Here is a 24,646-nt window from a genome sequence, read left to right as displayed (position 1 = left end):
TAGTGGCTTGAATATTTTACTTGTTCGTTGGAGGAGAAGCGTCTTGCCGACGTATACATACCCCTTCTTGAATTACCTGTCAAATAGGATGACTTGAGCTATCTGGTAAACCTTCTGATATTGACTATACAACTGCATTTAATCTTGAATATTGTCATTGACCCTTAAATTATCCCTCATATTGATCCTCCATTCCCTTTATATTGTTATTTTAGTACTACTATTATTATTCCAGTGGTTGTTAACTTATTGTTCATCAAGATTGTTTTAACCTCTAATTATTCGAGTTATAGAATTTACCAAAAAGTGACATAATTTACTACCTATTTCTCAGCCTGCACCTCTTGACTTTATATCTATTTAATTGGACATGACACGCTTTCTGTCTAAAAATATTTCACAAAAAAACAATAATAGTGATGATGAAAATGGCATCTAAACTTGTACCCAAAAAATGCATAATTACTCCATGGGCCCTAATTTTCGTCATCGTTTTCTGTAGTTGAAATAATCTCAGAGAAAAAAGGTTCACAGAAAAGAGACCTCTCCCACTAGCTTTGGCTTCTTCACAAACACACAAACACTAACACAATTTATGCATTGAAAACTTTGGTATCAAATTGATTGGAGACTGACATATGGTTTATGTAGCCCCAATTGGATTGTCAAGAATCATGATTGACATATTGAATGATGGGATATATTTTCTCTACTAATAGTATGGAGATATGATCGATCAATTTGAAGATACAAGGCTTCCAAAAGAGATTTCTTAAAAATATGACGTACAAAAATATTTATTTGTAGGTGCGTTCATATTTGTACGATTTTGATTTCTTCAATATATTAAGGTTTGGTTTCTTAGAGCATCATTAACCCTTGCCCGGATTCAGGCCCCAAGTTCTCTCCATATCATCATTCCCCTAAATTTGAGTCCTGGCCCAAAACTCCTCTAACCTTGCAGGCCCCAACTCGGGACACAACTATTAAATTGCACTATTCACAACTCCAACCTATTTTACTCGTAAAATAGAATACGTTGAACACTTAAAACCGAGAAAATTCATTGTTCAGTCGAAAAAAGAAAATTACAAATCCTAGAAAAATATTTTCCAAATCTGAGAAATTTTTTTTATTAAGACCTAGAAAATAAAAATTGCAAGTCCTAGAAAAAATATTGAAATAATTTAAAGGATAGAAATGGAGAAATTGGTGGAAGAATCTTGAAGAAATGGGTATAAATAGGCAAAAAAATCAAAAAAAGAAAAAAAAAATTTGGGGTTTGCGGCCCGTCCCGCGTCGCGTAACCCTGAGTCAGGCCGGACCCCGGGAGCAGCCCAGGGACGCAATTGCGCCCCGGAACCGTCCCAGGCCGTGACTCTCCTCTGTCTAACGCATGGCCCGGGCCGGGACTCGCGATTTGCGGCCCGGCCCCTAGCGTTAATCATGCACTTAGTAAAATGCACCTAAAGCAAAATTGTAAACTATAATATAATACTCCCTTCGTTCCAAGAAAGTTGAAACAAAACTTTTGGGCACGGAAATTAAGAATCTATATCTATATTAAATACATAGGAGAGATGAAAAAAGTAGGAAATATAAGAGAGAATAAAGCAAGTGATAGAATAAAGTAAGTGTGATTAGATATTTTGTCTTTTGTTAAAAAATGAAATGACACAACTTTATTGGGACGGACTAAAAAGGAATACGACTCAATTTTCTTGGGACGGAGGGAGTAATAAAAAAAAGTTATGATAAATATTATCCTTCCTTTCCAAAAAAATCCTCTTATGTGGCTTTGTTTCTCCTACTAAAATTAGTCTAGTTCTATTTTTTTTTTAAATTCACCACACAATACACTACTAATATGTGGCTCCTACAATATTTTAACTATTTATCTTTTTTTTTTTCATATATTACCAATTTCGTATTTAAATTTATATTATCATCAAATTCTCTTTTTTAGGGAACTGGGTGAAGTATTATTTCTAAAATAAAATTTTAAAGTTTGGAACATTTGATAAAAAAATATGTTAGAATTAAATTTGCTTTAATACGTATGCTATATGTTTTTATTTGCATGAACTATTTTATAATAGTATGTTTTAAATAGGGTGAATTACAAAAACCAAAATATGTTGTTAATGATTGCAATTTTTTTCAATAAAAATACTAGTACTTCATGAGAGATCTCTGAGCAAAAAAATTAATCTTATTTGTGGTTTTTCCACTTTTGTATTTATGCCTTTTAGCTATTTCATTTTCTTTAAAGGTAAATGAATATAAATAAACATGAAACCTTTGGTATTTGCATATCGTTCTACCATTTGGCCAAGTCACACAAACCTTCTCTTTACCTTTTTTTGCCTTTCGAAGCTATTTTAGTCATTTTCTCTATTATCTCTCATTTATTTAATTTCTCTGTCATCTATTTTCTTTTCTCTTTATTTTTCTCTATTTTTTTTATATAGAAAACATTTTAGCTATCACATCGAGAGAGAAGGACAAATTAAATAAATGGGAGATAGAAAAATTGAAAGAGAAATTAAGTGTATGCATAAAGATACACTAAAACAGTCTTTTGTCAAAAAAGAAAAATGTGCAAAAAATTCTGAAAACGGTAAAAAGTATCATAAATGAGATTATGATTTTTTGTATGATACCTTGGGCGATATTTAAATTTATAACAAAAAGTACAAAGCCATTATTCAATAACTTTTATGGTTCGATCTATTTAATAAATATATGGTACATATTTTCCAATACTTAGTCTAGCTATCTAAAGTAACCTGAATAATTCACTCTTATTAATAATAAAAAAAACCAATAACAATAAAAAATAAATAAAAATGATTTCGAGGAAAACATGGAGAAGATGATAATTTTACTTAAGAGACACTTGATTTTTTTCAAATAAAAAAATATTATAAACAACATGCCAATCGTATGGCTTAAAAAATATGTGATTTCGAGTTACTATATGATTTTAAAAATACCTAGATCTAATGGCTTAATTTTATTTTCCATTTTTAATAGCATAAAGTTTTATTTATTTTATATTCAAATTACTTTTTTTAAAAATATTATTGGTTGATTAGCCGGCCTTGCCATAGTGCACCTCAAACCACCATTCATTCGACCACAGAAATGTTCAACCAAAATATTCCTCAATCTTAAAAAATGGTTTACATCATCACTATACAATTCATGTGAGCAGTCACCTAAACCTCAATTTACAATGAACATGAACTAAAATAGACAATGATGATGACATCTTATACCATGGGTTTAAAACCACTCCCACCCAATACAACATTCCACACAAAATAAAGAGGAAAAGAAAACAAGAAAAACACTTTATGTGTGTGTTTTTCAATGATAAAAAGGCTAATTCATTACCTCGCATGTTAGAATGCATATAAATAGAAATACACATTTTGAAATCCTTAGATACATTCAATGTTTTAAAGAGAATACAAAAGAAAGAAATTAAAAGATGATGTAAAGGAAAACAATGCCCATCATTTCATAATCTTATCAAACACCTTTATGTTGTCATCCATTATTACTAACAATTTTAATTTGACAAACGTTTATGACACCATCTTTTGTTAAAATCGGTACTTATCATTATCAACATGTCTAATCCACTAGTGAAATTTAACATAGAAATGAAAGAAAGGCAGAAACCATAATTAGTTTTTAACATTTTTTGGGGTGAAATAAGTTCACTAGGCTTCAATGTAAAACAAAGCTATCTTTATGTTAAATTAAATGTTTTTTGGGACTTGGATGGTGAAAAAGTCTTGTTGATTAAGATTGCTGTTAGAATTGTCTTCTACTAATAATTTAGTGGTTGAATAATCCATCTCTTTCGTATTAAAACCTTGCATTAATCGAGGTGCTGAATTGCAAATCAATGGTGATAGGGATCGAGGTTTAATATTTAGGATTATTAATTATTCTAAAGATCTAAATATATGATATTTTATGATATTGATTCAAAACATTATGATAACTTTGAATTCTTAATATTATGTTTTGTTACATTATTGTTCTAAAAGTGACGGTGTGTTTATATTTAATGGTCAAAATGATTTAAACCCGATAAGATACTTAAATACTAGTAGTACAAATAATTGCACACTGGATTAAATTAAAGACTATTTTTGGCCTTAAATATATTACTAGCACTTTTATATTCTGTGTCTTAAATATGGACATTTTGCACTTTTGGTGTATTTGCTAGTTTTTAGTCCTGAAAATATAAATTTATTTATATTCTGCTAAGAATTGATGGAGCCTTAAAGGAAATCAACTTCATTTTTACCCAAAAACAATCTTATTTACATCTCTCTCAATTGTAAACTGCTAAGGATAAAATATGGCTACCTTCAATAACTGAGTGACTCTTTTAGCTTTCAGTCAGGTGATATATTATTTTTAGACTGAAAATTTATAATCCATTTAATGATAATAAATTGCTGGAGATTTAATCAAATTGTTAGTTAAACTAGCAATATCTCTTAAAAGTCAAGAAATAAGAAAGTCTTTGTCAAATTGGAGATCAATTGTTTCAATTCTAGTCTGAGTTCTAATTAAAAAAATATGCTACTAGTACATATATAAATATATACTTCCTTCGCTCATAAAAATGTCTTATATTTCTTTTTACTTTGTCCCACTAAAAATGTCACATTTCCTTTTAAAAAAAGTTTTCTCACAATAATATAGTAGACATATTCTCTCGTTCCGTCTAACACACACAACAAAATTTCCTAAAATCCCGTGTTGTCTCATAAGTGGAACATTTTTTGTGGGACGGAGGAAGTCCTACTATTATATTGCCAAGTTTATAAAATTTTGATTATTTTTTTATTTGGTAATTTTTAAAATATTTGGATATAGTCCAGACATCAAACTGCAAGAATCGAAAGCATGACAACAAAAAGTTAAATATGAATTGCTAAAAGAAAGAAAAGACTTTGTATAGAGGAAATTCCTATGTTCAATTAATTGGACATTTATAGACAATTACGAGGCGAAACAACACATCTTCGAAAGCCAATTTAATAATATTTGATAATAGAGACATCTGTATAGACAAATGTATAAAATAATTGCGACTTAATCAATTTTTCCATTTTTTATAAAATTGTAGGCAAATGTATAAAATTTTTGCGACGTAATAAAATGCTCTGCATTTTTTTATAAAATTGTTACCCTCATCTAAATTCGAAACAGTAATATATTCGTTCTTTAGATATATGATCACGTCTGCAACTTCTCCAATTAGTTCGACAAATGTGAATGATTAAGCGTAACATGAGTTAGTAAAACATTTTTTCTATAACTGAAACTTCATTCTTCTTATAAAAAATAGATATTTTTGGAATGACTCAGATTTTATTGCACAATTAGCAAAGTGAAAGAAAGATAGAAAAAAAGTAATTATATTATTAGTAAATAATGAGTCTCATTTTTATCTCCGAGAAAAAATTGCAGAAATTAGAAATGAACTATTTTTATGGACACACCAACATAGAAAGAATGTCTATTTTTATAAGGCGGAGGGAGTAAGTCTGAAATTTGAGTCACCATAGTTACGAGAGCAAATGAAAAATTATATAGATTCTTTTTGTGAGCACTTCCATAAGCAATATATATGATGATAAACCATATGTAACGCATCGGTCCCAATTTAAGGTATCTAAAAGAAATACGGAACTATGTGTGTGTGTGTTGGCCTATTGGTAGTTAAAGTGAGATCTGAAGTATTCCCTCCGTTTTATAGTAATAGAGTCATTTTGCCATTTTGGTACGTTCGATACTAATAGAGTCATTTCCTTTTTAGTAAAAGTCAACACATTTTTTCACACCTAACACAATTTTTCTTAATCTTCGTGCCGAAATGAAACGCCTCCATTACTATGGAACGGAAGGAGTAAAAAAATATTAGGTTTGAATCTATAATGACGTAATTTTTAAAATTTCCATCAATTTATATATGAAGAATATACACATGATATATATATTAAACAATGGATTATATAATCATGAGCTCTCGTGAGGAATAATTAGTAAGAAAAAATGCTAAGGTTTTATTGATAAAAAGACATATTTAAAATTCAAAGTAATAAAATGCCAAGCAATCAGAGAAAATAAAAACCAAGCAATTCACTGAAAACAAGGATAGCAATTAAAAGCCTTAATAATTTTAGCCTATCTAGCTAGCTAGTATTAATAAATATATTAGATGCAGCGAATTCTGTTTTTTGAAATATTTTCAATAAATAATTTATCTATATATCATTTACTATTGTTTAAGAAAATTGAATATATCATCACCACAATTGGGTATGGAATCTCATGAATTAATTCTAGAGGTCCCAAACAGATATACATATGTGCAGTTATATAGAATTAACTTATAGTATTACTGTTGAAACAGTGACCAAGGACAAATTTTTTCCTAAAAGGACCAAATTCCATTCCCCACATTACTATGTGTACATTACAACTTTTTAAAAAGAAAATCATGACAAAGAACTTTTGAGACAAAGCTGAAATACCATACGAGAAAATGTTTTTTCCGTTGCGATCTGAACTTTTTTAACGGTATACTAAAGAAATTTTATTGTTGAAAAAAATATTATGCTAATATTTTTTTTAATCTTAATTTTGTCTTGTAGGTCACACGGGATAACAAGTAGTCCCGTAGCGGACATAGTTATCTTCGCTTGAAGGGATCGATGTGTGCTATGCAAGGAAGAGCCAGAAACCACTGAATATATCATCTTCAATTGTAAAGTCTCTAACAGCCTTTAATACTACTGTTGCAAGCAATAAAATTTATCTATTTGTTAGTTTAAAGAGGCAATGTCGTGTCTTCTCTCGTGGTTAAGTTCTCCTTTTCGTAAGTTCAACAAAAAGATCTGGATCTTCATGTTCGATAAAAGGAAGCGTCTCCTTTAATTTGGCGGCTTAATGCGCGGATCAAAGGGTGATGTCCATACCCTCCTTTTTTTGGGTCAGATTACTAAGGATCTAAGGAGTGCATGAGGATGGCACGGAACTAGGACGTTGGTAAAGTTGATTTGATCCAGGCGTGTCGCTCGTTTCTCTTGTTGTTGGTTTGTTATCTAGCTTGTTATCTCCGAGCTTGGTTTAAAGGGTTTTGTGTGTTGGAATGTTTGTTATATCTATGTTTTCTTTTTGGTGTTGTCTATCTGATTGTCTAGTAGTGCCCCTTTAAACGGACTCGTTGTTCTCACATTTTTTTGTTGTTAAAGGGAAATGTTGTTGGTTTTGTATTGCTCGATTACTATTGTTTGATTTGTCATTTTGTGACTATAAAATTCACTATCTTAAATGAAACAATAGCAAAAGAATTGCTTTCAAAAATTCGGATTAAATAACTGCAAAAATATAAACTACGTACCTTATAAAGATTAAACTTGTCCCTAATTATAATAGGTCCACAAATTTGTTAAAAGGAGACACCTAAATTTCTAAACACAACCCTATTATGTAGCAACACACACTGTTTTCCAAATAACCTGATAACAAATCATGCATAGAAAGCCTATTTTAACTAACATAGAACTATTCCTTTTAGTATTTCCTCATCATAAGCGATGACTAGTCTACTTAAGTTTAGTGCAAACCTAATCAAAATAAAGCATGCATAACTAAAATTGGGAAATTAATTAGAACACACATTATTGGTGGGCATGCAATAATTGAGTATATAGGGACCATGGTGAATTTATCAATGTGATGGGAAATGTGGTTTAGAAGTACTATCAGAAATGTCAAGTGGGATTTGGATGCATCGATCGTTTGCCTTTATATAAAGATAAACAAACACATGCCCCACATCACAACTGCACCCATTAACAAAACCTAATTCAATTGAACTTTGATGGGAAAATGACATTGATTTTATTTTGAACCCACTCTATCCTGATATATCAAACTCAGAAAGTTTTTGGTGCTTTTAGAGTAGGACTAAAGAATTTGGGGGTTCTTTTAGTATTTGTATCTCCGACAATACAGAACATCAACGAAGTTAGGTTATTCTTAGCATGACGGAATGAAATAAGGGTGCAATGGAATGACAATTATTTTGCTTGATATCCACAATAAATATGAAATTAATGAAATCATTATTCTATAATTGATTTTATTCCTATGTTTACTAACTATAAAAATGAAATAAAATACACTCACTATGCATACACACTATACATACATTTTACACACACAAAATATACACAACATACACTACACAAACACAAAACACAAAATATAGGTTTATATGATACTCTTTCTATCTCACAATAGGAGCCACATTTGATGTGGGCACGAGTTTTAAGAAATGTAAAGAATATTGGGTTGGAAAAGTTAGTGGAATATGTAGCTCACTTTCTTTTATTAGTATTATAATAAAATATGAGTAAAACAAGTTAGTGGAATGTGAGACCTACTTACTATTAATAATTAAAGTAAAATAAGACTATTATTTGTGGAACGGGACAGGGGGAGTTTATGCTTTTGAAGGATTATTATTAGTCTACGGATTAAAGATTACTATGTTATATGCCCAACTAGCTTTAATTCAACAATTCTTAAAATATCTCCATTTCATTTAATACTTTTAATTTGGAGTAAAAAAATGAAACACAATCTTTATGGCATGTGAATGGAATGAAGTCTAGACTAGGAATTACGCATAGTTTTAAGGTTCGGAACGTGTTATGAGCTAGTATGTTTCCTTATCTTGTGAATTAATCAGTTATCGTGTGTATTGATTAGATTTCATTTGTAGTTTTTTAGTTTGTCATAATCCATTTCTTCTTTCTTTATCTACTTTACGTAACACTCCAAACATTCATTTCTTAAACTTCATGTCAAAAAGAAATGTCTCAACTAAGAAAGAACAGATGGAGTATTTTTTAAGATAATAATGAAATTTATTGTGTTAATTTGATCTTAAAAATTTTTGCTCTAAATTAAATACAATATCATTCTTCTCCATTGATTTTATGGATTTGTGAAGTGTTAAGACTTATGTACGGACTAATTTTTAATTATGCACGTCATTTAAAACATATATATCCAAAACCTAAAATACACGATTTTTTTAATGGGAAGTTTGTGTATTTTGGAAAACTAGAAAAAGAATAAATAACCAACTAGTAGTCCAATGGAAATTGCCATCAACGTCTTCAATAGGAAGGAAACATTGTAGTGGGATTGTTTAGTTTGATTGATGAATGAATTTGTTAAAATTAGGTTGGGTTTGATATCTACCCTAAATGTGTGCACATGTATAGATAGATAGATGTACATAAATATGAGTATACGTAATTGTGTATAAAAGAAAGTCATTAGAGATGCATATATAGACTACCAACCTTTTCATATGTTATGGAGGATTAGATTAAGGTCTATTTTTTGTTATGAATATTAGGGCCGATTTTAGATTTTTGTATAGCAATATTATCTTTAATAGCATTTGATACTCAATGATATGTATCGCTTAGTTTAAGCCTACAAGATAATGGATTTGTTAAATTTTAAAGTTTAAACTAAATTTTAGTCCATTTAGTCATTTAAATCGACACTCAACATTATACTTTTTGTTAAATTGGTCCTATAATACGTCTACTTTTAAATTTTTTTTACAATATAGTATTTGATCACATTGACAAATAAATTTATTAAGTGTTTTTTAAGTAAATAAATTACACTACATATTTAATTATGAATGCGAAAAAAAATCGAACGAACTAGGGGAAATATCATCTAAAATCAGGTCACATTTAACGAGTCCCTTGTCCGCATAACACGAGGTTTTGACGGACTCGACCTCGACCAGGAGTTCCTGTCTCTATCCATATCAAATGGCCAACCTCGACTAGAAAACTATTAACTAATTCAATTTTTGGATACCGTATTACATATGATAGCAAACAATTTGGCATGAATTGAACCTACAATACAAAAAAATCGGATATATAAGAACACTTTTTAATGCTATTAAGGACACTAATTTATGTGTCAAATCATACCATCAACACTTCATAAAGTGTCTTATCGTTATTGTCCAAACTAAAATTTTTAACACAAATAGCAGCGTCCTAAAAAAGCAAAATATTAAGATACCCTCAACTTAGGGGCGCTTTTTTTTCGTCCTAAATTATGATTATTTTTAAAAATTTCCAAATACTATTAATTGCGTCTCAGTTTTTGTGTCTCTAAATGATAAGTTTTTTGTACCGCTAATTTAATTTGCATATGATAGTATAAATACAAATTTAAATTTATACTGCTCTCCTATCTCTCAAAATACAAAATGATACTAACATACACAGCCACAACATTAGAACTTTTCTTATTAGTTATCTTCAATGGTTGCTTGTTATTAGGTGTCACATCCACCTTAAGTGTAAAATACAAATAGAATTTTTACATAAAATAAGAGAATAAGATGTTTTAGTATATGTTAAAAAAGGAAATATTCAACTTAATTAGGACATTATGAAAAGACTACAACTCAACTTATTTGAGAAAAAAAAAATTGAATAGCTTTTAATATGTACTCTAGATTTTGAATATTATGTGTTTACAATGTATAAAAGGTGCCCATATATGATTGATGAGCTCGATTATTTTTTATTTTAATAAATTATATACTCCATGATAGTATGTTTTATTTAACAACTTATTAGGAGTATTTTAATAGTATATGATGTTAAATAATGGAGGCTTGTGATTTGTAATTGACTTTGTCACTCCATTACTTGAGGAGGGACGCGAGTTAGGCCATCTGTTGTGAACTGGCTGGAATTTCGAATTGAAGTTCAGGTCGAGATCGAGGTCGAGGTCGAGGTCGAGGTCGAGGCCGAGGTCAAGTCTGTCGAAACCATAAGTTCTTATGGTGCGGATGCAGAACTCGACGAATGCGGTTTATAAAATAGATATTTTTTTTCCCTTAAATTATTCAATACTTTTTGCATTCATAATTAAATATATTATACTAGTATAATTTATTCATTTTATTTCAAGATATATATGGTGTAAAGGAAAAAATGAAATAAAAGTAAAATTATATTTTTGAGGATTGATTTAATTGACTAGGGTAGTGTTCGGTTTTCTAGATAAAATAGTAGTACCAAGATATAATCTAAGATTGAGAATTGCGAGATTATTTTAGTTTGAGGGAATTAGCTATGACTAATTATCTTATGATTATCCATCTAGAATTGAGTCATGAGATTGAATCTTATGAACCAAACACACTAATATTTAATCTCGAGATACAATTTTGCAAACCGAACAGTCACTATACGGATTAAATCTGACTTGGCTATTAAAATTAACGGCTTAGTCACGTTTTAAGCTAAAATGAACCAATATGAAATGTCGAGAGCCATAAGCTACCAAACACAATATTTTGGACCACAATTAAAAAATGGTTATATATTTAAAATCAAAATTAATATTTAATCTTTATATTATTGAAGAACCTTTTATTATTGTTCATGTTTGAGCCGAGTCGCCCGAGCCTAGTTGGCTATTTAGCCGATTCATATTCGAGTTATGGAAGGATGTTTTTATTTTTTCCTATAAAAAATAAAATTGAAATATAAAACAAATCCTGCTTTTTTGTTTAGAATTAAATCAAGAACATTAGTAAACTAGGCTGTCAATTTATGAATAAACTGTTAGTGCAATAATTAATACTATATATATATATATATATATAGGGGGACCACGCGTAATGCTAGGATTAGGACAGCCTTTTCATAAAATTGACTCTTTCTTAGGCTTTGTTTTCCAAATAAATGAATTAATATTTCTATTATATTAAGCGAAACATAATCGCCCCAATATTTTGAAAGTGAAATCGATGACATTTAACTTTTTATATAAATAAATTACTAATAATATATGTGGCGCATTTGCGTGCAAGTATGGTTGTTATGTAAAATCAATTGAAAATATTAATCGAATTTTAGCTCCTCTGATTTTGATTCAATTCTATTTAGGTTATTGACTAATTAAATTGAAATTCTATCGAATTAATTTTTTTTTAAATTAAAATTTTATAATAATTTTTTAATTTCTAAAATTCCTACATTTATAATTTATTTTAAAATAAATTTATTTGGCACACGAATACATAAATCCAAACACAACTAAGTATTAATAATATAATAATTTTTTAATTTCTAAATTAGCTGATAATTCAGACTCAGTTTTTTTAATTTCGGGATGCACTGAGATTCGTAGTAGTGAATACTCATAGTTAATTTATTTATTGCATTTAAACTTTGTAATTATAGATTAATAATAAAAACGTAATTTTATTGTGAAAAAATAGACAAGTATCATGAGTCATACCCACAGGGACACTATTAACAAATATATTTATGTTTTGGTCCGTTTACAACAATATGTACAAAGCTATAGTAACAACTTTATATAAAGATGTGCTTGTATAGTTGTATTACGAGTCAAGATTAGGTGAAGAATCATAATTTGTACTAATGTTGTCTTTATACAAAACGAGAGTAATTAACAATTATAACAAAATATTTTATTTTATCGTGTTTCAATTTGTATATCAAATATCTAGCATTTATTTGTTGATGGAGACACACAAGAAAGCAACACCATATATATGTGGTCATAACCTAATTAGTTAGTTATTGTATATGTGCAATAGAAAATACAAAGCCAAGAATAAGTTGCAATTGTTTGTCATACAAAAATTGCCTTTGGGATAGTATAATTTAATTCGTTGTAGCACGCGTCGAAAAAGTTTGTTTGTAAAACTATAATTCATGAATTCATAATTAAATTCAAACACAAAAATTTAATTAACATATAAAAAATACCAATAAATATAAACGTAATAAATATAAAAATATGTGATGTTTTGTCTTTAATTAGCAAAAAAAATGATGAAAAAATACATGATTTCTATTTGGAAATAATGAGATATTTTGAGATATATATAGTTGTGGATAGGCTGACAATATTATTTTCGAATCAAGTAGGTGTACACTAAAATCAATTAATAAACTCAAACCAGCAAGTAGTATAAGTATGCATTTCTAACTTTCCTACACATTTCCATTATACTCTGTATGATTCACTTTAATTTTATATACTCCTAGTAGCTATTAATTATATTTTCCAAGCAATATGTTGATAGTAATTTAATTTATCTTTAAACCTTTTAGACGTTATTTTATGACTTTAATCATAGTTTAACTGAGAGATACCTAGATAGTTAGACTTAAAAAATTTCATAATTTTTTATTCACAACTTTTGTATACCAAAACTTATTGAATGGCAAATTGCCGTAAAGAATTAAACATGACTAAAAAAGATCAATGTAATAAGAAAATTTTGATATATTATGAAATTAATTTGAATATTGGTTTAATTCTCTTATACCTTTCTCCTTTAAAATCTATCCTTCACTGCAATATCAAATTTGACTGTCTATGTCTTGGGATTTTAAAAATAATTTGCATAATTCCTAATTCAATTCTTTATACATGGCATTTGATTATGAACAATCATTTTTGTTACCATTCAAACTCAATTATTTTGACACATATACAATTATTGAATAAGAGTTTCTTTTGATATACGGTCAAGAAAAACCTTCCCCATGCAATATTAAAGTTTTAAGTATTTTAATATTTAAATATATTATAAATCTCAAGCTTAATTAGTCGCGCATTATGATATGGATGAGTTGAATTTGGGTAGTAAAGTATCACACGGTACGCGTAGATTAATCAAACAGATTAAATTTTGAGAAATGTTTAATGGATGAGCATCCGATCCATTTTCAGCCCTACTCTCGTGATTCCAATTTTCTTTAGTGTATAAGCATAATTCATATATACACCCATACTCATTACTCTGGTTCATTAGATGAATGACTCTTTTTCTAATTTATTTTATAAATTGCAAGTGCATTGAATTAAAACACGAACTAATATCATTTTTTAAATCTCGTGCTAAAAAGATGTTAATTGCTTGCAGTGAGAAGGAGAAGTATCACATTTCAGTGTCGGAAATAGATCCTCTATTGTGCACAGCACCTGTTGTGCTATCTCCTACCCATACAACTAAATAAAAGAAAAAGGATAAAATCAAGTGTACTTGCGTTTTATTCACAAGATCGATGTTGTGTTTTAAACACAGCCCCCTACTGTGCACGGCAGGGGATCCTTCCCCTTCAGTGTCATCAATCCCTCGAGGTAGAATGTGATTTTGCATAGATACCAACAACTATTTTGATAGATTCCATATCCATTTAGATTAAGAATATCGCTACAAGTTTATCAATCAAGTCTACGATTGTAAAATAAATTTTTGTTTCATTATTTTCTAGAATTAAGCACTACTATTACACACTATTTTTAAATTTCTTATTTTAGAAAAATTTAAATTCTGCTTAAAAAGTTACGTAATTAAAATAAAGGAAAAATTACATATTTAAAAAAAATCATAATTAAAATACACGAATGAGTAGAGAAGATAGGTCGTGTATATGAGATCTCATAAGATGAACGACACGTGTCTTGATCGAAGCAGATTGAGATCACCCTGCACCAACGTCCGTCATAGCAGATTGTAGCCCGGATTTCAGGGTAACTCTACGCCACGCGTGACTCCACGTGGCAGTGAGTCCAAATCAGCAAGTCCAGGTGCCTATATAAACCCCCATCATTTTATCTCACAAAATAACCATAAATACTGAAAAAAAAGAAAAAGGAAACCGCAACCTGAAAAAGAAAAAGAAAAGAAAAAACTAGAAACTTCACAGAAACATTATCAACATCCGATCTCCGACGATGGAGCTCCGCCGGAAAATTAGTTTTCCGGCATCTGATTCCGACTCCCCCCGCTACACTCACAATGCTCGTCGCTCCTATCATCGCCGCCACGTTTTTCACGAAAAGCAATAACCGAAACCTGCTAAACACCTCATTTTTCTCTCGGTTGAATGAAGACGACTGAAATTTCCTCCATCTTTTTTGTTTAATTTTCTCGCTGAGTAAATATTACTGTGAAAATTTTGTTCTGACGTTTGGTGTTGATATTGAGTGTTGTAAGGTTGAAATGATGTTTGGAGGAATTTGAATTTGAAAGTTTTGGAGGAATATTCTGTAAAATTTTGTGAGTCAGGTAGTGTTTTTTGAGTGACAGAGGGTTATAGGTCTAAGTATAGCCTGTGTTTAGAGAAATTCAACTTTTCCGATGAGAATCCAGCCGATCGATTCGATCCCTAGCGATGCCGTGAAGCCTCCGGTGTTTAGGTCTCGGCTGAAGCGGTTATTTGACCGTCCGTTCAACGGCGTCCTCCGGATTTCTTCATCTGAGAAGCCGGTCGCCGGAGGAGACAAAGATGGCGGTGGCGCTGCGGAGTTCGAGCCGAGCTCTGTGTGTTTGGATAAAATGGTTCAGAATTTCATGGAGGATAACAACGAGAAGCCTTCCGCCGCTGTGAAATGCGCCCGCAACCGCTGCAATTGCTTCAACGGCAACAGCAATGATAGCTCCGACGACGAGCTCGATTTCTTCTCCGATTCAATTTCCGCGAATTCGTCCTTCAGCGACCCATCGGATACTCTCAGGGTACAGAATTTTTTCAATTGGATTATTTTCTGTCGATTTCTCTTCCTATTGGTTGATAATCTGAAGTTTGCGCTTTGTTGTTGCAGAGTTTGACGCCTTGCGCGACTGTGGCGGAGAGGAATCTATTGGCAGACGTTTCGAAGATTGTCGAGAAGAACAACAAAACTTCCAAAAGAAAAGACGATTTGAGGAAAATTGTCACCGATGGTCTAATCTCCCTCGGTTATAACGCCTCCCTTTGCAAATCCAAATGGGATAAATCCCCCTCAATTCCAGCTGGTAATTTTCTCAAATCAACTTTTCCACTCCAATTTCCCCTAAATTCTCCTAGATTTTAAAAATCGGAGTAGATTTCGTTTCTCAATTCAATTCTCATCAATCAAACTGGTGTCGATTGCGCAGGCGAGTACGAATACATCGATGTGGTGGTGGAAGGCGAGAGAGTGATAATCGACGTGGATTTCCGATCGGAGTTCGAGATCGCCCGGCCGACGAGCAGTTACAAGGCGATCCTGCAGAGCCTCCCCTACATTTTCGTCGGAAAAACCGACCGGCTCATCCAGATCGTGGCGATCGCGTCGGAGGCGGCGCGGCAGAGCCTGAAGAAGAAAGGAATGCACATCCCGCCGTGGCGGAAAGCCGATTACATGAAATCGAAGTGGCTCAGCCCTCACCTCCGCCTCGCCGCCGACGATCATCGCGAGGAGGTGGAATTGGAGCGCGAGGGAGGAGAATTGGACTTGATCTTCGGTGAGGAGGAGCCCTCATCGCCGGGAAAGGAAGCTCCGGCGGCGATGACGTGGCAGCTACCGGCGATCAAGCCGAAGAGTTTTGAAAGAGGGAATAAAGCGGTGGTCACCGGATTAGCCGCTCTCCTCAAAGAGAAACTGTGATGAAGAAATTTTTGTTCCCTTTTTTACCCCTAGAATAATTAATCTAACTTTTTTTTTTACTATCAATTTTCCTTTTTTGGATTTACAAAAATCAAATATATAGAGATGTTTATCTTTCTATGCAAAATTTGAATTTTGTGGATAATACAGTAGAATTGTTAGGTGTGGAGGAAACAGAGGGAATATAAAAATTGAATTTTGTGGATTGAAATAAACATTGGGAAGAGTGGTGAGGGATGATGAAGGAGGCCGTGCCATCTCGGAAGGCGTTCACTTGAAAAGTGTGATATTCTCTGTTTCTGGGTGTTTGCTAATGTCAGATTATTGAATATTTTCAGGTTAAATCTCCATTTTTATGAGTTTGTTTGGAATTTGTGACGTTACAGGAGCGTCTTTGCTCTTTGGTGAAGTGCAAAAACTCCCCTTTTTCTATGACATGAATATTTGATGTTACTATAGTCTCAACTTGTGGATTTTGTTATAATTATGCTAAATTCGTTTTTGTAATTGTTGTTTGCTGAAATTACATCTGAAATAACGAGCGATCGTAACAAAATTTGAGTACGGTATAATAGTCGCCGGTGGAATTCTAGCGACGTGCAGTTTATTGTTCCTATTTGTCGAAATTATACTTGAAATGATGATAGGTTACAATGAAATTTGAGCATAGTATCTTGCACGCTTGTTGATTTCTAACATTTAGTTCGTCATCGTCGGATCAGAGATGGGATTGGAATTGCATTGGAACACTAGTGCGAAAATGTTGACTTTTAAAGTCGATTCTGACAGCTTATCTACTGCTGACAATCTCTTTAATGCGGAATGCATTAGATTCGAATATCTGTATTTATTGGTGATTGTTTTTAATTTCTAATTTTAATGAAGAACAATGAATGTCATAACTTTAGAACAATTGATAATTTTAAAAGTTGAAGCTGATTTTTAAATAAAATAAAATAAAAATTTTAAAAGTTGAAGCTGATTTTTAAATAAAATAAAATAAAGTTAAATAGATACTCCATATGTGACATATTGTAAAGTAGGTCTTAAATAAAGATTAAATTGATTGATTATGTATTTCAAAGGAGGAATTGATTGAAGGACCAAGAAACATGGACAAGTGTTACGAGGTTAAAGAATCAAATATTTTAGGTTTAGTGAAAAACTATTACACTAATTAAATGGAAAACACATGATATATTTCGAGATCGAGGTCAAGTGATTGAGCCCACTCTTTAAGAAAATAAATAAGGATTTTATATTTTTCTTGTTCTAAGATGGCTGCTTTAAAAGGCTCAATGTATATTAATCGTGAACTCCAATTTTCTTGCTTTATTTAACTCTCTCCTATTTATTTACACTCGCATATTTATTTATACTTTTCTCTGTAAGCCTTTTACTTTGACCAGACAAGAGGAAATGGGCAGTAAATAAATGTGCACATAATAATATGTATTGGGAAAAGCTAATTTAAAGAAGCTTTCAACGTGGTACGTAAGCATTGGTTGTGGTAAAAAGTAAAAAGTAAATAAAGAAAAAATTAAAGTTTTTAAATATAGAGGCCCCAAGCAAAGAATATTTGACTTTCTTGAATTTGTGTGTTGGCTTGTAGTCACAGATTAAGAATTTAATCAGGTGATTAGCCCTTTTGTTAAATTAATCTCATTTATGTAGTTAAATTATTGTAAATGGGAATTTACCTAACGTTATGAAAGTAGAGATAGGTACTGTCAGCTTTTCTTTTTTGGTACAAAAGAGTTAAAGATTACAGGTTTTTAATCATTGTAATCGCTGACAAAAAAATTATTTTGCAATTTTACTTTATTGAACTTTATACAATCTATTTAAATATTTGAAATGAGTGGAAACTTGGCTACGAAATCTGATTTTTCTCCTTTTATCAGGGGGAGATTTATTTGTTTTAAGTATTTTATTTGTAATTACTTTTATGTTTGCAATGACACGAGATATTGGACTATAGTACATAAATATGTAGATTAATTAAAAGTTTTGTCCCTTTCCTTGTATTAATATTTAATATTGAAGTTACATTTGCAGAATACCTAATATTGCAGTACAGGACTTGAATCGGAATTCAGTCTGCAACAGGCAAAAAATAATGGATTGGAATTTGGATTTCAAGGTTTCTAACTAGATTTTTATTTGTTTTTGTGGAGGAATATTCATCGAAATTTATTGAGAATTTATGAGTGGGCGCGTCTCATGTAAATTTCAAGGAAATTTCATTTTTTAAACTGATAATTGATGGATTAAACATTTGCAACAAACCACATTTAGAAAATTCGTAAATTTGATTTAAAAAATATTAGTGACATTTTAACTCACAATTATTATAAGCTCGTCCAATTCATACTGAAAGTAGCATGTAAGTAAAATCATTATACTTTTTTTAATTTCTACGAGTTGATTTTAGGCCAAATGATTTAAAAATAGGAAGAAATTGTGAAGATTCTCAATTTTGTATTTGGTTCTAACTTCTAATTAAGTTATTCATTACGAATAATAATATTGACTAAAGAAGCTAAAAAATCATGAATATACGGAAAATCCACATAAAATAAATCAAAATAAAATAGATTATGAAACATCATTCAAAGATCTCACATCAATTAATAACCCCAACATAAAAGTTATGAATCTTTTCAATTTGAAGCACTATACTCACAATAAAGCTGCCTATTTTGTACATTAATCACTATTTATTCCCATACTGCAACTTTTTTGTTCCCCAATTCGTATATGCCTCTGTTTGGCTACATCTTCAAAATAGCATATTCTCTGGATATTTTTAACCCAATTAATCCACCAAATTAAATTCATCCAATCAGTGCTTAAGTTGAAACCACTCCTTACTTTCACTTTTTTCTTATCTCTAACAATTAATTAAAAAATAATCTGACACCCAATTAGAATAGAGCATGTTGGTCAAAAATCTATTAAATCCAAAAGACTCCAATAATTCAGAATAAAATAGCTCCACATTATTTTTAAATAATTGGATTATCCAATCATACATTTATTCATTTAAATACTTCATCATTTGGAATAGTATTTTCTTTTCTTGTGGATTTAAAAATAAGGAATAATGATTTATGTGTGGGGCTTGTGTAATCCATTATATTGTCATAGGCAGAGTGGGGTGGGCCCCAAGTAGCCAGGGCTAAATTAGGAATTGTGGGGTTATTTTCTCCTATATTTTTTTTCTATTTTAAAATATAGTGGTGTGGGCCCCCTTTTTCTCTATGTTACCAAAGCAAATAATAAAAACAATTCTCTAAAGTTTGACAATAATAATGTCTTTAGGAAAGCAACCCTTCACCTTCTATTTCCTGAGGTTGCTTGTGAAGTGTAAATATGATATTAACAGAGGGTTTGCCAAGACCACAAGTAACCACAGGGATTTCAACTGTAGGGAACTTATGGAAGAAGCTTGGAAATTATATTTTGGTCACACCTCTTGTGGTACTAATGTTTGACTATATAATAGTACTAGTTGATTACTTGTTTTAACTTTTTTTGTCAAAATTAATTAGCTAATAATCTACATCCACAAGGGAGTTTTTGGAAAATTTTATAATAATGTCATTTTCATATTTAAAACCGTCACATCGGCTATAATATTTGGGGCAGCATGGGCAGTATATTAAGCACTACTAAGGTTGAGCTTCTTTTATTAAATTCATGAATTTTGGGTTATTATAAAATATTTAATATGGATTCAACATTATAGATATTTAATTGATATATTATGTCAAAACTGATTCAAATTATAAAAGTTATTACTACGATTTAGAGTTGAGGATAAATAACATTTTTTCCTTTACACTCCTTTATCAATGAAATAAAATTATGAAATTTTTAATTATTTTGCTATATTTTAATTCAACTTTCTATTTTGGCTTAGGATATATACATCGAAACAACGTCGTCATAAGATGTCTAGTGCAAGTATGACAATATGAGGCCTACCTCTTACTATATTTGTGGTTAATATTTTCTCTTATAAATTATTATATTGTTTTTAAATGACTCGAACGGTAAAGTTACTTGTTAGGGGAAAAATTGTGTTGATTTAGCTTCACTTTCTCATTTGCGCTTTACGTTATATATTGAGCTTATTTGTTTGTGAACAAATCCAATGAATGAATTTTGAAAATCTACTGACTATAAGGTGAAACGCCTTGTTAATTTAGCTATATTTTGTCGTTTGTGCTCGACGTTACTGAGCTTGTTTGTCATTTGTGCTTTACGTTATATATTGAGCTTGTTTGTTTGTGAACAAATCCAATGAATGAATTTTGACTATAGGGTGAAGCGTCTTGTTAATTTAGCTATACTTTGTCGTTTGTGCTCGACGTTACTGAGCTTGTTTGTTTGTGAACAAATCCATTGAATGAATTTTGAGAATCCAAAATTGGTGACATGATATAACTTATTCATTTGTGGTGAGTAGTTTTCATATACGAAATGAATTTTTTAAAGGATAAATTTAAATGATAAAATGAGAATACTTGTTAAAGATGGAAGGAGTAGAATTTAAATGGGGCTGCTGAATAGCAGGTAGCACAATTGAATTTGGATTGGAAAATTAAAAAATTGATCTAGGCAAACATGAAATAAAATAGTACTCCTGTGACTTGGATCATTATTGAGTTGGAGCAAATAATTAAATGATAATAGGCCTTAATTTAAACAAATAGAGGGGCTTGATAGGTACAATAATTACTACAATTTACAATTTCTTGTTCACTCATTTACTTGGAGAAATTTTTATATTTTTCTTGAATTTGGGATATTGTGATTTGAATGTCGAAATACTATTAATCGGATATATTAATAATTGGTTATCAAGTTTTTATGTGATGGTAGTAAATTGCTTAAAGATATAATTTGCAATCATAATTTACCAAGAATTGTGATGATACAAACAATACAAAATTCATGTCAAACCAAAAGAAAAATGAGAATAAGAACTAATCAATAAACAACAAAATTACATGACAAAACAACTTTAATAAAAGGATCGAACTAATCAACAAACAAAAAATAACACAACAAAACAACTTAAGTAAAAGGATCGTGTACTCGCACCAAACGGCATATATAAACAATACTCACACTGGAAAATCTTCTCAAACAAGTAAACCGAATAAAGATCTGATAATTAAAAAAAAAAAAAAAAGCATGAAAACCACGACGACAAACAACAAAAAAAAGCAAAACTTTAGCCTAGATTGAGCAACAATTTACAAGTATTTAACTACAATTTATACTATGCGAGGATTGAAATTAAGTGTATGATACAAACTTTAGTAAAATATTTATTAATATTTTAATGAAAGTGGTCCCACTATATCGCATTACATGTGAGTAAAAATGATTTTTGATAAATAATGAGTGGTTATTTGAAATTTGTAATTTTAATTATTGATATACTTCAACTTTTATACTAATTTTCAAAGTTTTAGAACAATACAAGAGGAAAGTTTAAAAAATAGGGAAAAAATGGGAAGAAGCTTTGGAGGCGTTTACTCAAAGGTCTCAGGTTCGAGATGCGCCCTTTAAATTTATGTTCATTTAACCATTAAAAAAATATAAAAAATAGAGTGATAAAATATATAGTATAGTTAAGAATTTATGAATAATATGATTAAATAAGCTGAAAATTTATTACTACTACTAAATCAAAATAAAGTACCACTAGCTAGATTATTTTTATTAACTCATCATATCACTCAATTTATATGGAGTACTACATACTTGGTATACTCATTTTTTTTTATCTCTTAATTGGTATTTTAATGTTTGCAGTCTTATTCTCTAGTGTGGCTGCGTGAGTAATATATGCAATAATTTTTAAAGAGTGTGGAGTAGGTGAGATTATGCATATTATTACTATTATTATTTGTAATTGAATAGATGGAGAATTCACAATCTCAGACGCAATGCACTAAATTTATTTGAATAATCACAAAAATAAGTATATTATATAGTAAATTTTATTAAATTAACAATGACGTAGTGTAGTATGCCTTTATGATATTTTAAACATTTGTAATAAATATGACAGTTCCTATTGTGTAATCGATCCTTCAATCTAAGTATTCATATAAATATAATACTTAGAAACATAATTTCACTTTAAAAAGTACGACAGTATGATCATTGATTCGTGGCATAACTAATTTAATTAGACAGTATGATCATTGATTCGTGGCATAACTAAATTAATTATTAAAGTACATGTGTGATTATAATAGATATAAATATGTCAATATGATCGATGATAACATGGGTGAATATTAATTAAGCCTTGCCATTTACCAATCTAATTAAAACCTGTCCTCACCCCCAAAATCAAGCTTTAGTCGTAACTGTTACGTCAATTATTTGGGATTTTGATTAGATACCTTGATTTATTAATAAAATAGTGACAAGTTGATTAAGATGTGTATATAATACTAAATTTCAAGATAATCAAACATCAAGCAAAGTACACTAGGGGAATAAACGGTAGGTGTCGTAATAAATTAAGCCCTAATCCATGGTGAAGTGTAGGATAGGATTAACTTGTTCAAGATAATATATAAATAATTACACGCCTCATTATTTTAACCTTTTTACGTATGAGATATAATCTAACCTAGTCTAAGATAATAGTAGTATTTATTTTTAATTCTTAGAAGTAAAATTTTGAAATTGAAAGTTATATTCAATATTTAAATTGAGGTGACGGGTATGCTTTCATTTATTGATGCGTATCTGATATAGAAAGAAGTTTATGTATCGATCACAATTCAATGAATAAAACCGTATGGAGTACTATCTAGCCTCCGTAAAATCAACAACTTTAAGGAGAAAATCGTACATTGTGAACAATTTAATTATTTTGTTTCCTTTTATTAAAAGGTAAAAAATTGAGTTTAAAACAATTTTCACTAGAATTGAAAGGATTTATTATGTAAAATCGACGGTCCCCTACAGGTCATTTTCTAAAGAAGATAAACATAAAAAATCAGGTTTAACGTATAATTAACTAAACTAATTGAGATTAACAAATAATTTTGTACTTATCTTGGGGTGGTTGAGAAAACTAGAAAAAAGGAAGGTATATTTAGGTTCGATATCTTCACCAACTCTGAAGTAACTAAATAGTTGTTAAATACACCAAATTCAGCCAGTAGATCATCAGCAATCATTTAAGTGCGAATTAATTAATAGGGTTAGAACTTATTTGATAAGCCAACTCTGATTTAAATATATCATGAGCAATTAATGATTGATCATATTTTATATCGCAACTTTACTCCGCAAGTGTGACATATAAAATTGGATTTGATCAAATGAAAATTTTATTTGATTAATTAATCCAAACTAATGGTAGTACTATATTTTTAACAACGAGTCATAATTAAGCCTCTTTTTTCTTAATAATGCATAGAGTCATTAATTTGTTATTTTTGTAGAGGGAATAGTCATTAATTAAAATCTTGATAGCATATGTAGATTAATTTCACTTGGCAATTTACATTTTAAAATTCCATGGCTATATAGATACTAGTACTATATTTTTCCTAATTAAATCACTTTTTTCCAATTTAAAAGTCATTGTTGATAAACACGAGCTATTATAAAAGTAAGTCGATTGAATTTGTTATGCTTAACTTTATCTAGAAAAAAGTCGATGAATATATTTGATTGTCATATGATCTTGAATGACGGAACAAAATAAAAAAAATTCGAGTTTCAACATGTGACAATCTCTCATATATGCATTCAAATATGTTCAAATTGTAATCAAATTAAAATTTATATCTTTGCAAACAGTTTCATTAAATATAAAGTAAATTTATTTGATATAATTGAGCAGCAGATTTAGTGATTACTTAAGTTAAGGATTTTATTTATAATAAACAAGGTTTAACATAACAAGTTCATTTTGGGCTTCATCTATTAGGACCATAACCTTTTTGCTTTCTTTCTTACACAAAACTGAAACAATTAACCATTCTTAGCTAACAGAATTTCTTCGTTCAAAGATCTAAACTTTTTTTTCAAA

The 24,646-nt window shown here is 30.1% G+C and overlaps 1 protein-coding gene across 1 annotated transcript; it reads left to right on the top strand.

Annotated features, from left to right (window-relative positions):
• Positions 1-14,782: 14,782 nt before the first annotated feature.
• On the top strand, positions 14,783-16,910 carry LOC125200835 (uncharacterized). Its single transcript, XM_048098630.2, has 3 exons — positions 14,783-15,673; positions 15,760-15,952; positions 16,076-16,910. Exons 1-3 carry the CDS (start codon positions 15,296-15,298, stop codon positions 16,564-16,566), a joined length of 1,062 nt encoding a protein of 353 aa, XP_047954587.1. The 5' UTR covers positions 14,783-15,295; the 3' UTR covers positions 16,567-16,910.
• Positions 16,911-24,646: the final 7,736 nt, after the last annotated feature.

This window comes from Salvia hispanica, chromosome 2, assembly GCF_029641045.1.
Source record: "Salvia hispanica isolate PSC_SH4W2 chromosome 2, Shi_PSC_v1, whole genome shotgun sequence".
Lineage (NCBI taxonomy): Eukaryota > Viridiplantae > Streptophyta > Magnoliopsida > Lamiales > Lamiaceae > Salvia > Salvia hispanica.
The sequence above is the reverse complement of the archived record's forward strand: the minus strand, read 5'-3'. Positions and strand labels throughout refer to the sequence as shown.